The sequence below is a fragment of the Phyllostomus discolor genome, chromosome 6, assembly GCF_004126475.2.
Source record: "Phyllostomus discolor isolate MPI-MPIP mPhyDis1 chromosome 6, mPhyDis1.pri.v3, whole genome shotgun sequence".
Classification (NCBI taxonomy): Eukaryota; Metazoa; Chordata; class Mammalia; order Chiroptera; family Phyllostomidae; genus Phyllostomus; species Phyllostomus discolor.
This window is the reverse complement of record NC_040908.2, coordinates 148,033,225-148,048,608: the sequence shown is the minus strand read 5'-3', so window position 1 is coordinate 148,048,608 and position 15,384 is coordinate 148,033,225. Positions and strand designations below refer to the sequence as shown.

Sequence of the window (15,384 nt, the reverse complement as noted above, 5' to 3'; positions counted from 1 at the left end):
GCAGAGATAATAAAATGATCGGTGGTTGCCGGGGGGAAGGAGGGGTGAATAGGTGGAACACAGAGGGTTCTCAGCACAGTGAAACTATCCTGTTTGATGCTATATAGTGGCAGATACGTTTCATTATACATTTGTCCAAACCTATAGAATGTATACCCCCAAGAGTGAACCTTAGAGTAAATATGGACTTTGGAGGATGATTATTTGTTAATGTGGGTTAATAGATTGTGACAAATAAACCACTCTGGTGGGAATGTTGATAATGGGAACTTTATGCATAGGTGGGGCAGAGGAAGTACATAGGAGATCTCTGTACCTTCTGCTCAATTTTGCTTTGAACCTAAAATTTTCTGTCTTCCTCACTAGACTCTATGCTCCATGAGGGCAGGTACCTTCAGTAACTGGCTTGCCATTGAATCTACAGAGCCTAGCACATGGCCTGGGACTTTTTCGGAGGCACCTTGAAAGTTAGATTCTTCAGGTAGAGAAAAAAAACTGGAAGTTAGGGATGAGATTTGTTTTTCAGGATCGCTGTGCATGCAAACACGGTGTTTTTCTAGAGTTGAAAGGACTCTAGAGAACACCTAGTGTTGCCATTGCTTTTCCAGATGAGGAACGTGAGGAGTGCATCAATTGGCTGAAAATCTAGGACGATTAAGTGGTGGAAGTCAGGCTCAAACCCAGTTTTGCCAGTTCCCAATTGACACTGCTTACATTCTGTCATGTTGACTTTAGGCTCAAGCTCATGGCTGTGTAAGTGAAAAAACCCAGACAGGAAAGGACAAATATTGCATGCTTCCAGTTACAGGAAATATGTAGAATAGGCAAATTCATGGAGACAGAAAGTAGATTAGAAGTTACCAGAAGCTGGGGGAAAGGAGCAATGGGGTTATTGCTTAATGATGAGAATTTTTGTTTGGGGTAATGAATACGTTAGGAAATAGTGGCGTGGCTGCGAAACATTCATAGTATCATATCACCGAATTGTACACTTAATAATGGTTAAAATGGCAAACGTTAGGATGTGTATTTTATCACAACTACAAAGAGAAAAAGATCCTGGCGGTGGTCATTCCCACTCGCTTTGCTTCTCCAGGCCATTTGTAGGATGAGGACAAAGACCTTAATGGGCATTTTAAAAAAGTACATTGAGAGGAAGGTTTACAACAGGCAGAGACAAATGCATGATGTAGGACCATCAAATAAAAAGTGACACTTCTCTATTATTAGCCTGCAATTTCTCAGCAAAGTAAAATCTATGAGCTGACACTGGAAAAATGCCAGTTCCATACATGAGCTATTTAATTTTTCTGGGTAGGGTGTAAAATAACTGTTAAAACTATAAAAGATACCATATGGCATCAAAGAAAGGGGGAGGGAAGAGTTTTTTCTGTTGTTGTTGTTATTTGATGAATAGTTTGTTCTCTACTCTCCTGAAAAAAAAATAAAGGTGCCATTAAGAGAAAAATTCTGAAAGTGTCAAGAAGACATATCCAAAATGGAAAGAAAGTTGAAAAGATAAATACAACGAGCATTCCTTTAACTGTATTGGGTGGAGTCCTGCCGAGAAGAAAAACCCCAGCGAGGCGGCGCTGAGACGCAGTTTATTGATGCAGGCTCCCCCGCAGCAGGACACAGACAGAGAACTTGGTAAAACAATCACATAAAAAAATTACGACTCTTACATCTGATCTTTATGACTACACAGAAAAGAAACTGTCCTCTGGAGTTGTCCGTAGGCTACGTTGAGGCAGGGATTCAAAGAATGCATTTTTCCCTTCCCAAGCCCCACAATCGCACTGTTTGCTCACACATGGTCAGAACGGACCGAAAGTAAAGGTCTCACATTCAGGCGACTTGAAAGATGTTAAAAAAAAGCCCCTGTATGAGATTTCGAGCATTTCTTCCAATTGCATTTTGAAAAATCACTTCTTTTGTTTTTAAAGAGCATACACAATTGTAATCGGTATTCCCTTTGGGGGGAAATTGTAGTAGGTGGTAAAATGGTTGTAAGTGGAATCTCTCTAGAATCTCAGATCTGGAAAGGAGCTTACCGATCGTCCAACCTACCCTGGTGCTTTGCACAGTGTGCACTGTGCCACACCCATGAATTGAAATCAGTTTAGCATTGGGAGGCAGAGGAAGAGGACAAATAGAACAAGATTGAATTGAGCATTAAAAGTACGTGGCATGTACTGCTTTGTGAGACTTTGGTTTCAGCTGTATGAGTGTGCATGTGTGTGTGTGTGCCTACCTGTTGGGTCACAATGCAGTCTGTGACTTACTGTAAGTCTTGGTAAAACACACACACACACACACACACACACTGGAAAGTTACCAGTCAAATCAAACACCTCCTGTTCCTGGTAAGTCACCTGGAGCCAGAGAGGGGGAATCACGTGACTTTCCCAAGTCACACGTGAGTCAGAAGTAGCTCAGGTCTCTTGACTCCCAATGTCCTCTAATGATCAAAGCAAGCTTGCAAGTGGGTGTCAACTCTGCCCTGGGCTTTCCAGACCCCCTTGACAGCTTCACTCTACTCTCTTCTGGAGCAATTCCTGTGTTTCAGCATCAAATGGACTCCTCTTTCTCCTCATCTAGTACTACTCCAGACCTTACACCATATAGGATCAGCGGTTCTGTGGGCTGGGGCGGATGTGTTGGGGGACAAACAATGAGTGCCCAGGCTGAGATCATCCATGACTACTGGGTAGCTCAGATGGTGCAAGATCCCACAGTTCCCTGCAGTCAGTAAGCCACATGAGAACTTGAATCACAGCCTCCCTGTGAAAAAGAGAGGGTGCATGTCAAGACTTAGACTGAGGGCATTCTCAGAAAGGAGACAACTGGCTGACAACAGTGGGCTTTAGGTAATTCCTGCCAGGCTCAGGCACTCTGCTGGTCTTCCTGAGCCAAGATGGAAGGAAGCATGTAGAAGGTCTTCTATGACTGCAGAGTACAGGAGGGTTGTGAAAGAGGGTCCTGCCTGGGACTCCAAGTGCCTCTGGTTTTGACTTAGAGGAGAGAACTATCGGGCCCACCAGTAAACAAACACTTATATTACATTTACTATGTGTCAGGCACTGTTCTGAGAATATCACAAATATTTACTCGTTTAATCCACATAATGAACCTCTAGGCCTTAGAGGGCCCTGCTAGCTGCAGTCCAGGCAGAAGGTTGAGAAGTGTTGAGATGTGTTAGAATAATTTGTTTTTCTTCCTAATTCAGGAGGGCGAGTACTCTTAATAGAGTTTAGAACTATGTCATTGACAATGTGAATTAATCAAGTCAAATCCAGGGAGAAGAGGTCAACTGCCTACTTTCTCTTGGCAGAGGAATTGGGAGGATTGCTCTTCTTGCAAAGATTCATCACTTTTTGATGCTTTCCAGAAGTGGTGATGAATTCGCAAGGAGCTATCTACTTTTTTTTAAATCTCCTCATATATTTGTGGTATAGCTCCCTTGGTGCAGGGAGTCTGCTTAGATCCTGAAACAACCCACTCAGGCCCGAATAGAGGTCAAACCTGTGCCCTTGGCCTTTTGATCCAGGACTTTCCATAGCGCTGGATGAAGTCCTCAATCATTTGCTGAATTAGTTTATTAACACACTTCAAAAACTGAACCTGACTTTGAACACTTGTAGGCTCAGTTTTGATGATGAAATTAGGAGAAGTGTACCAAAGTGCAAGAAAGGAAAGAGCTTTTTCCACCCCGCCTAAAGATAAATAGGAAGTAAGGGGTTTTTTTGGAAGTACTTATGAGGTGCCCTTATGTTTTATATGTTAACATTTAAATCCCACAATACTCTGATTGAATCTCCATTTCCTAGAAGAGGGAACTAAGTTAAATGACTTGCTGAAAGTGAATAGGTGAGGGGCAGAATTCAAAATACAGTCTCTCTGCAGAACCCATTACTCTTTCCACATCATGCTGCACACTGGAGGGCATTCCCCTCTTCATGTGAAAAATGAGTTGGCCCTAGTGGCATCCACTGACCATGGCGAAACTTTAATTGATCTTTCCATGCCACAGACTACTGATTATCCATGTAGAATAAGCAACAGGGAAAATCTGTCCTCTGTAATTAAGACTCGGTTCCCTTAACAACTCCACCATGTAATTAAACTTATTTCTTAAACAGGCAGATACGATTCGCCAAAGGATCTAAGAAGTCATTTAAATTATGTCTAGTTTCTTGCTCTGGGTTAACCCTGGTCAAGCCTGGGCTTGGAACTGAAGTTTAAGGAGGAATGTGGAGAATGCCGTTGGCCCAGAACTCACCGGCACAGAAGTTCTATGGGAGTCAGGGCGTATTTCCTGCACAGTCTGTGAAACTTCTGACTTATCTCTGCTCATCGTTTTCCTCAATGAACATGTTGGGTAAACATGCAAGTTGCTGAATAGTTACCCTTTTCTTGGAGCAGCCTCCGTTGACTTAGGCAGCAAATCTCACACAGTTATTCATTGATTATCAGGAATGGAAAATGTTTCTTGTTTGGAAGGTAATTATCAGAGATCTCACACTAACAATGTTTTGAAAAACGCATGTATTTGTTGTTATCAGTACATTGTGGCTGTATTGTGAAAAAAATTTGGCTGTCACCACAAAGTTTATAGATTATTTTTTTTTCAGTTGAGATAAGATTTGGCTTAGCAGAAGGCATTGAAAACATAAGAATGGCATCAAATAGTAGTTATATTACATGCAGTGTTGTAATACACAGTGAGAAGGGAACCCATGGAGATTTCATATCTTCGGGAGTCTATCAAACTCTAGGTTTATAAATGCTAGTCAAATGAAAAAAAATTAAAATAAACAAAAGCTGCTTTGAGTTAAACGTCATTAAATCAAAAGAAGATAATAGGCAAGATCACTTGGCCCCAGATATCAAATAAAATGCCAAGATAAAAGACCAGTGGGTTGTCCAACAAAAGAGCCACCTTTCCCCTCCCCCAGGGGTCAAAAGCAGTTTAAGGCAATCCAAACGTATTTTCTAAATTTGCAGTACCTAAGAGCGAGCCCAAATGTCAAACACAAAGTACTGCACACTTCCACTGTCTCACAATGGCTGCTTGGAGGGGGAGCATGCAATTAGTACCTGGAAACCCACCCCCGCAACAAAACAACACAGTACAGTCTCCTAACAGAAGTGGATGATGACTCCAGATGTGGGAGATTACGATCTCCTGGATGCAATGGAATTTATGCCAGGAAAGCAAAGAATTAATGAATGACTTTCCCTACTGGTTTGCAACGAGTTCAGCTTCTTATTTATTATTCGTACTCATTGCGATGCATGGTAATTACAATGCTGAAAATAAATGTGCAACATGTGACCACTGTAGTTAAGTTTAAAAAGGGGGCATTTGTCATTTTGGTTTGCACATCTGGTTCTATCATAGCTGCCACATGATTAATATAGGAATGTATTACAGTGAAATCCCTTTATATCAAAGTTTTATTTTCCAGGAAATAGAATACTTTCCTTCCCTCTCTCTACCTTCTCCCACATTCTAGGCTGAACTCTGAAATTTGCAGCACGAAGGTTCATTGCTGTGAGAACAGGGAATCTGTTCTCTCTTTGTTCGCTTCTGTTAAGTTCCATAGTTACAAATGGGGTACATATGCATCCTTTGTTTCAAAAGCACACCCACGAGGGGGAAACCCCAAAGCTCATTCTAAAACCAGGCAGGGCATCAGATACCTCAAACACTTAAAACCACAGGAACTGAATGGTAAATTTTAAACTCCCTTTTATTGAAATATAAGTTTGTTTAGTATATTTACACCACACTTTATGCACATATATACATACTAGGCAAATTTCGTCAAATAAAAAAAGTTTTTCTTATTACAAAATTAAAATAAAAACAAAGTAAAGTGCATGAAACTGATTTTTTTTTCTTCTGCTGAACATCATCATTGTCAAAATTTTGGTCGACTGGGGGAGGGGAGAGAAATTCATTATGTGACTCAGTGCACACAGCCAGTCAGTCCCTCATTTGCAGCCTTCAGGCCAAAAAGACAGGCGGTGAAGAACAAGTCAAATACACAGTCAGGGTCTGCGGGGCTCCCTGGGTTCTGGAGGTCCTGACGTCTTTGTCCTATCCGGATCCGTTCCCCAACTCCGTACGGTGATCTCACCACCACCAGCTGGAACAAAGGGAGAAGACAGGAAGGGGGCTCCACCAGCCAGTGTCACGGCCGCCTCCGGGCCGCCAGAGCTGCGTTTGGGAGGAAACTGCAGAATTAGCTCAAAGGCTCAGACAGAAGTTTTCCTTTTTGGGAAAGGGGGAGGAGGGCAAGGAATGGGATGCATCTCCCACAGAGACGGCCACCGGGGGGCCAAACTCGGCAGCCAGTTTCTTCCGATCCAAACTCCCTGCTGGCGCAGAAAAATAATCTTTTAATAGACTGGGTGGAAGGGATGTTATACTTCTCACCTCGGTGAGTTCTCCCAGAACTTTGAAAGGAAACAGCATGAAACTGAAAGAAAGGGGCAGGTGGGTGAAATGGAAGTTTTTTTTTTTGCCGCCTTCTCCCTCACGCCACTGGCTGGGCGTTGGCCGGCTGGTCCTAGGCGGTGGTAGAGGCGAGAGCCCTTTCACCATCACCCACTCCTCAGCCAGGGATCTTTCTCTCTCTTCCTCAGGATAATGCTAAGTCCCAGGTCGGCGGCCGTACTTGGCCTTACAGTGCAAAATGTGCTTGGCGAGGAAGTCGAGGCGGCGCTGCAGTAGCTGAGCGTGGGGGTCGGCGAGCTCCGCCAGCTCCGGGAAGCGAGGCTCCTGGTGCTGATAGAGGCGCAGCAGCCTGGCGGCCGCGTCCTGGCCGCGGTGCAGATCCAGGACGCGTCGCGCTGTCCGCTCTCGGAACACGCACACCGACTGCAGCAGTGGCTCATTATATTTGTCCCACATGCCCGCTACCCGGTAGCCGTGCACCAAGCCCGCCTCGTTGTCCAGAAAGACCAGCGCCCCGCCGGGGCCGCGGTGCAGGTTGCTAGTGGCGCGCTGCATGACGCGCGGGTCCCACTGCAGGCTGAAGAGGTTGCTGACCAGCCGGTCGAAGTTGGCCGTCAGGTAATCGAACAGGATCAAGTCGGTCCATTGCACCAGGTCCACCAGCTCCGCCTGGCTGCGGTTAGCAAGCTCGTCCCCGGCGGCGCGCAGGGGCCGCAGATGGCCGTCCTCCGAGCGCCAGGGCGCAGGTACCACAACGTCAGTGAGGTTGGGCAGCCAGCTCGTCAGGCTTACCACGCTGCCCTCCGTCCAGTGCGCCGCACGAAGCTCCTCCTGCACCTGCGCCCACTGCGCGCCCCGAGCCTCCACCCGGGCCAGTGCCAGCGGCGGCACGTGGCGTTGGAGGCCCAGCAGACGCGCCAGGTAGTAGGACAGGGCCTCGCCCTGTATCTGCTCGGGGTTGATGCCGTAGCGCACGCAGGCACGGGTGCCGTCGGGGAAGAGCGCCAGCCGGTTGGAGCTGCGTCCGCATCCCCCGCGCTCCAGGGCCACCACCCGGGCTCCGCGCACCGTCTCCAGCCACGCCGCCGCTTGGGCCTCCGAAAAGCCCCGGGGCACCTGCTCTTCCAGGCCGGGGCTCCAGAAGATGCCGCCGTGCACCACAGGGCGCTCCTCCAGCCGCGGCCGCCTGGCTGGCACGTGCCGCCTGCGCTTGTCCCGGGGCTGCCGGGGCGGACCGTCTACGCCGGCCGCCAAGGTGAGCAGAGACCGGAAAGTTTTCAAGGAGCCGCCGCGGGCGTCCCGCGCCAGGAGCGGGGGCTGGGGAAAGCGAGGCGCGGATTTTGGGCCGCTGCTCCCGGGCGGGTGCGGCAGGATTCCGTCTTCGGGCGGCCCGGGGATGAGCAGCTCAGTCCGCGGCGGCAGGAGCCCGCCCCACAGCGCCAGCAGCGAGCCCAGCACCAGCAGCCAGAGACCAGCGGTGGTGGCGGCGCTCCGCATCCTCCTGCCCATGCTCCGGCTGTGCTGGTGCTGCCGCCTCTTCAAGCCGAGCCCGGGTGCCCGGGTCCCGGCGGCGAGGAGGGACCGGCAGCTTGCTGGCTCCGGGGCTCCGGACGTCTCAGCCCCATCGCGGCTGTGAGCCGGTGCGGGGCTCTGCCCGGCGCTGGGAACTCGCTCCGCCGCCGCTTCCCAGCTGCTTTTGTATTTCGCTGTGAGACCCTCCGGCGGGCTCGATTCACAGGCGTCCGGACCACGTGGGAGAGAGGGGGATCCCCCCTCCCCTCCTCCGCTGCGTTCCCCGCCCCCCACTCCTCCGCCCCCTTCTCCTCCTCTTCCCCTTAAAGCGGCGATGGCTTCTTCCAAGCTGAAGACCCGGCCCCACAGTGGGTCGGGGATTTAGGGACGGGGAAGAAGTCCAGCGGGCGGCGCCCACGCCGGGGCGTCGGAGGGGGCGGTACTGAGCTGGGGTCGGGCGGTTGGGAGAGTCGCGCCCCCGACGCTCGTGGGGGTTGGAGCGGTCGCGGGGGTCTCTAGGCCTGGGCAGCGTCTGGCCTCCTCTACACTTCAGACCAACCCTCACGGTGCTCTGGGTGCTGCCGGGCGAGGATTAGGGCGGGTCCCTCGGCCTTCTTCGTTTCAGGCGGTGTGATTCACTCTGCCTTATGTAAACCTCTGGGAATTTCGCCGAGCCACCGAGGAATGGACTCCAGAGGGGAGAGGAATCCGTTTGGAACCGACACCCACTTTCCCGGAGCGTGCTCGCCACCACCGGTCCCTGCGGCTTTCCCAAGGCACTGGCAGGGACTTAAAGCTCGCTGTGCAAGTAGAGCACCTAGGTCAGCGTCAATTCATTCGTTCACCGGCTCAACAAAGCTCCTGTCCTCGGTTCTGGTCTCAGTAAAATCCACAGATCCAGGGTCCTGGACTCATGGAGCTCACCTTGTAGGGGGATGTTCAAGTTGCTATGAGAGGCTTATAACCCAGGATCTGACCTAGTGTGGGGTGGAGGGCTGGGTGTGTGGGGGGGAAGGGGTGTCAGGGAGGATTTCTCTAAAGAAATGGTACTATTCTATGAGGAAACAGGCACAGAACAGGGATGATGTTTGCTGAAGATCCCACAATTAGCAAGAGGAGAAATTCAAGTTCAAACTCGGGCCTTCTGGCAACATGCCACTTGATTTTCCCTCCATGTTTTTATCAAGTTGTTAGTATTTCTCTCTCTCTTTTACTAACTGTGATTTAGTCAATCACTTTATTACCGAAATGTGATTTTCAACTCAACGCGTAAAGAAAATCTCTATATTGCATTTGACTTAATGCTGTAATGATTTAAGGGAAAAAAATAAATAATTGGGGGAAGGGTGGAGGAGCAAAAACTAAGAAAACAAACAAATGAATAACAAAACAGCAAACCACGTTGTCTCGCAGGCACCTTTGGTGCAATACCAGGAAAGCTCTTGGGTAAGAAGGGGTGCCCCTCCTTCCCTCTCTGTACCAGAGTGTGTTCCAGACCCAAACCCCAATTCCCAGGTAAGACACATGATTGCTGGTGGTGGTGGGTTCCACCTCCTGAAAGCAGGAGTTTTAAATGTCTCCTTACATGTGTTTCCTTCTCTCCTTTTATCCCCCATCAGCTGCACATGGGGGTTTCAACTGTGTTAGGTCACCAGCTGGCACTGAGTATATTTTATTCACCAAAGAATGAACGTTCTGGAGTTGTAGGGCAGACACCCTAATGTCTGTGCCTGAGCCGAGGCATCAGACCACACAGAGGGCCTCCCGGCGCCCACTCAGTATACCCTGAGTGTTTCCATATTGATCTTTGGTGCATCTGTTCTGCATCACACAGTGGCTATATCATTGCCTTTTTATAGATCTTATCTGATGACGAGATTACTATTGCTCCCATATGGACACATCAAAACGTGTTCATTCATTGAGGGGTGCTGTCTTCCCGCTCTGTGCAAGCTCCCTACCCTAACATTCCCTGGAGGGCAGGGACTGTGTCCTCTCACCTTTCCGTTTCTCTTAACAGCTACCACGGTATATCATACTAAAGAGGGGCTCAATAAATTCCACTTCATTTTTTGTCTTTTTGTTGTGACTTCCGCTGAGAATTTTTTTCCCCCCTTTCTTTCCCCAAAGGCATTACTTTCAACTTGGGTAAACTGTAAGCAAGATCTCCACCTTGTGGGCATAAGTAGAATATCACCAAATTAGAGAAAACGGAGTATAATTTTAATGGAACAATGAATGGTTTAAGTTCAATTCTGAGAATATTACATGGCTACCATGGTCCACGCCGTGTCCTAGATTCTATGGGGAAATCCCAAGTAGTTGGGGTCCCTGTCTTTTTAGCTGTTAACGACAACTACACATAACGGCAGGGATGGGTCACTGTGAGCTCCAGGAGGACTCTGTCACTGCTTTGTGGTTGCCTGACCACATCAATGTGTGGCCCTTAGTGGTGTTCATTAGCAATTTTCTGAATAAATCATTGGAATGTGAGTGATATGACGCTCTGCAAGTAGCATATATGAAATCTTTTTTTAAAACGCCTTACTACAAAAGGATACAAAATAAGAATGAAAAGGAACACATATCAGTGAAGCTTCTGCTTAATGTAGGAGGGAGCACATGAATTTTCATCTGGGCAGGATGGCCTCGGATCCAGATACCCTGGCTCCTGGAACCTGCCAGTCACATGACTGGTACCAGTGAAGAACCTGCGCCTTACAGAAGTCGGCTGAGATCTTCCACCTGAGAAGACAGACTGACTCGACCGTGGAACCTCTGGCAGGACTGAATGCACAGAGTATCAGACTAGGAAGCACTGACAGAGGCTTGAACAAGTTCATTGACATGCAGCATTACAGAAAACCAAGGGAATAAATCAAAAGCAAAAAAACAAAAGACAAACCCGACATGGAATGCTGTTTTAAAGTGGCGTTTGGTTATTTTAGACTGTGTTTTAACACGCTCCTCTTTTTACCTGTTGGAGGAACACACTCCTGCTCCCCGTCACCCCTTGGTCTGAGGACACCCCAGCACACACCCGTGGTCAGGCCACTGTGGCTTCCGGGGTAGCACAGCTCATCATGGTGTGTGACCTTGGTAACTGTCCTTGGTCCCATCTGCCCCTCTGTCCGTTGCTTGGGGATGAGGCAAGGTGCCGCTTATCTGTCACTACATCGGTGCTGATTTTCACCTTGAAAACTTTCTTAATATAATTCCTCAGAGCTTCTCCCTGAGCCTCGACTTCCAATTGCCTCAGAGGTTTTCACGGTCTTGTTTGAAGAATGAACTGGTTCATACAATAGTGCCTCCCGAGGAAGAGAGAGGAGGTGGGATTCAGGGCTGGGAGCAGGGCAGCAGGCTTGGGGTTGGAACATTTTCCAAGTCTGGTGTTTCCATTTTCTGGCTGTTTCCTTTCTGGCTAGTCATTTCTCTGCGCTGCGTGTCGGTTTCTGCACCTGAGAAATGAGGACAGAAAATCTTACCTCATACTGCTGCTGTGACATTCTAGCGAGATATTAATAATCATTACAGCATTCATCATCACAACATTAGCTGCAGACACTTACTGAGTGAGTGCTTGTGGTGGGCTTGGCCTAGGACTTTAACCCTCCTAACAGGTGTTATTGTCCCCACTTCGCAGATGGGAAGACTGAGGCTTCGCCAGTAACTGACCTGAAGTCAAGTAAGTGGTAGGGCTGAGATTCCAGAATGATGGGCACACAACTCTCAACAAATTGTAAACTGATAGGAAAATGTCGGACGTAAAATTATTGCATTAAATCAAAGTAGACTCAACTCAGATTAAATGTTGATTTGAAATGTTCTCTGGGGTTGCTACTAGGTGAGATGGTTAAGAGCATGAACTCTGAAGCCAGATTGGCTTTAAAACAAACCAGGTGTGTGACCTTGAGTAAATTACTTGGCCTCTCTGGGTCTCAGTGTACTCAGCTGCAACATGCAGTAATGACAATGTTATTGGTATTACTAATACTAATTATAAGAATTACATAACATCTCACAATTAATAGTAATAACTAATAGTTACAAATCCTATAGCTTATTATTGTGGTGATTAAATTAGTCCCTCTTAGGTGCTGGAATGGCTGTCAAAGGGCTCGCTATTATCATTACTCCCTTTTCTTCCTGTGTCACTTTCATTGCCCAGATGGGGTCTCCTCCTTTTCTTGTTGCTGTCCTCGAGCAAGCATTACTTGGGTCTTGAGAGACCGAATAAACTGGTGTTCCTGCCCACGCTCCCCTCTTTATGCCCAGATGGGCATCTTCTCTGAAAATTTTGCTCTTGTCCCTCCCCATGGAGCTGGGCCAGCGAGACCCTGCCGAGGTTCCTGGGGCAGCCGTCCTGGAAAGCCAGAGCCTCCAGCCAGCCAGCCTTGAGCAGCTGCCTTCCTCCTCTCACTACTCTGCCTCCTTCAGTCAGTACCAGGCTTTCCTGGGTCTTCTGAGTTACAAGTCCCTCCCAAAGACAGAGGCTTTTAAACACACCCTTCTAGATGCTTCTATGAAAAGGAGGAGACAGAAATACCATGTCAGAGAGAGGACTGTAATATGCCTTGGCACTGGGTATGGCTCCTGCTTTGTCACTGGCTCTGTGACCTTGGGTAGCTTTCTCACCTGGGTCAGTTTCATTGTCCATGTCTCCCTCTTCTCCATTCTTTCTCCCCGCCAGGGTGTGTTGTTTTTGTGCTTGGAGATCATTGTCTTTTTCTTGCTATTTCTCTATATGACCATGATCTGGATCTCCCAAGAATTGCTTAAATGATCTCATCCTCACACACCTGGCTATCAGGGGCCAGTATATACACATCTGGTTCCAGATAAATCCTACTGGATACCTAGAAGGAAGTCAGGAAATGTAGGAGTCTTTGCAACTCACCTGTCTGCCTGAACAAGCCCCATTTTTAAGAATGCACTGTGTTGTGGAAAGAATGTCAAGGTTGACACGGACCCTTAATTTATGAGGAGACTAACGTTGTTATGATTCTCTTTATTCCGTGTAGCCCTCCTTTTGACCTGATTTTGGAAAAGTTTCCTGTTAGAGACCAGAATGTAAAGGTTAGCGCACTGGTGAACTTAGTGAATTTTAGAGCAGTTGTGACGCACACCTCAGCCACATGTCATCACACCGTAGTTCGAGGGGATGGTAGTGAAGACTCTGGACCGGGCATTTGGGGCCATGAGTTTCCTTCTCTACTATAATTTAGTCCCACTGACATTTACCACTCACACGCTAAAGGCCAAAGAGCTGGACACTAAGTGACAGGGCATCAAAGTTGCTCTGTCTGCAAGGCCTGATCAGGGAGTGTTGGCTGTCTCCTCTTCACCTTTCACCTTTCCTTCTCCACGGTAGGTGTCCATACCTGCTGCGCCCCTGCTCCAGTGCCTCTTGCTGGAGGGGAGGCTGAATCCTGACGGTGCTAAACCAGTCATGGTGCCTTCCGTCCCCTTGCCAGCATTTGGTTTGGGCATGGTCATAAGCACGTGGCACCATTCTGGCCAGTGAGACCTGAAGGAGAGTCCACGGGAAGGTTTTCTGGAAAATATGTGTGTGCTATGACAAAAAACCGCAGACAACAATACGGCATCTTTGCTCCGTGGTTCAGGTCCAGATCTGAGGCTTGAGTCGGGACAGTTATTGCATAAGTGCAAGGGGAGTTAAGTACGCACTCTGAGGGTGGCAGAGCAGGAAGATGGGAGGAACCTGGATCCTTGTGATGTCACCACGGCCCCGAATCAATCAGCTCTGGAGCTGCCCTTCCTCTGGACTTCCGCTATAGTTTAGCCCACTCGGAGTGGGGGTGTCTGTTGTTCGCAGCCTCTAGATCCTAATGATGTACCTCTCAAATGGTTAGCTTACCAGCCAGAGAGGGGGGCAAGCATGTAAACACACCTCCTGTCACAACTGTGCTACTGGGGAGGCGTGTGCTGAGGTCTTTTTGCAACATGTGTTCCGCAGCCAGGCTGAGCCGTGCACTTACTGTGCTATCTTAGCGAAGTCCCTGAACCTCTCTGGGCCTGTGAACTCATTGGAAAAATGGAGATGCTAACTGCACCTGCCTCATGACATATTGTGTGGAGGAAATACATATTAACCACTTAGGAAGTGCTCAATAAATACTATCAATTAGAAATATAAGCTATATGAGGGCACCGAGGAGTCAGCAACAAAGTCTACAAGGGTGAAGGCTTCACCAAGGGGACAGACATTGCATCCTGAAGGGCAAGTTGGGTGTGCAGGTCGAGGTCTGGGGGAGAAGGACATTCGGGCGAGCAGTGGGAACAGCCTGTGAGCTCAGCAGCCACATGCCACCTTTCAGGAGCTCGGTGTTCTCGTCCTTACAAAATGCTTGAGTGTGTTGGGTTGGTCAAATCCTCTTTTCACAAAAACAAATCGCAGGTCCCCTGCCCAGATTGCGAAGCGCCAGATCGGACACTGCCCACGACCCCTTCATCACTCACTGAAGGTTCCACCCACCCTGAAGAAGTTCACTCAACAGACGTTTGCCGCCAAAGGAGGCTTCGTTGGTTTCTTTGTTCATTACCAGCCAGAGCCTTCACTGTGCAATTAGAATGCTGCTCTTCCTCAGCTTCCGGAGGCCCCACGCATCTCATCAGTCAGAGAGATGCTGAAGCTTAATTAAGCTTGTAAAGCTTTCTGATTTCCTCAGATGAAAGGTGGCCTGTGAGTATGCACCAGGTTTTATTTTGGTGCCAAGGGTTATTATAAATAGGACTAGTGCGATGTGGCTGAGCTCTTAGGGTGATAATGTGTCAAGACCAATCATGGCTGCCGAGAGCTGTGATATTATCATAATGGTTCCATCATACACGGTGGGTGTTAATGGAAGTGGCTGTGAAAAAAAAAAAAAAGAGCACCGCAGAGAGTGAAGCCGGGATAGAGGTGGCTGCAAGTGAAATATCGGCTGCTCGTGGGACCTCCATCATCGTCATTAGCTATATTAGTCTCAAAGCCATTTTTTCCTGCCATCTCTTCTACACCAAACTCAGATTCAAATAAAAAATGGATGCCTTAACTCCAAATGAAAATATATGCCTTTGCTGCTTTTTAAAATCCATTTACATTAGAGTGATGGCCAGCAGGTAAGTAATTTGTAACTGGGGGCTCACAGCAGCGCAGACGCATGTCACCAGAATGGTGAGCAGGCTAAGTGGGAGACTGGGGACGTCCAGACACGGGAAAAGCCATCGCGGTTGGACTCAATAGGCTGGAAGAACGTGCAACGGCAAAGGATGACTTACGGGTGGGGAACAGTGGTCGCAGAGGTAGACAGCTTGGGATTTCAGTGATGAGGTGGGTAAAAACCAGGTAGAAGTGCTTCAGTAATGCAGTCCTCGTTAAGAACGTGCTAGCTTCTTCAGCCCAG

At 48.2% G+C, this 15,384-nt stretch overlaps 1 protein-coding gene and 1 long non-coding RNA gene across 2 annotated transcripts; one reads left to right on the top strand and one right to left on the bottom strand.

Moving 5' to 3' along the window:
• Positions 1–5,738: 5,738 nt before the first annotated feature.
• FJX1 (four-jointed box kinase 1) lies at positions 5,739–8,112 on the bottom strand. The gene has a single exon (XM_028517621.2). The coding sequence runs from the start codon at positions 7,973–7,975 to the stop codon at positions 6,662–6,664; it is 1,314 nt and encodes a 437-aa protein (XP_028373422.1). The 5' UTR covers positions 7,976–8,112; the 3' UTR covers positions 5,739–6,661.
• A 307-nt stretch (positions 8,113–8,419) lies between these two features.
• On the top strand, positions 8,420–14,869 carry LOC118501326. The gene is made up of 2 exons (XR_004903960.1): positions 8,420–9,493; positions 10,143–14,869. It is a non-coding gene; the product is annotated as an uncharacterized LOC118501326 (long non-coding RNA).
• The last annotated feature ends 515 nt before the right edge of the window (positions 14,870–15,384 follow it).

What these genes read in the sequence shown, in the direction of transcription:
- FJX1 (XM_028517621.2), bottom strand. Translation starts at nt 7,975, where the DNA reads ATGGGCAGGAGGATGCGGAGCGCCGCCACCACCGCTGGTCTCTGGCTG.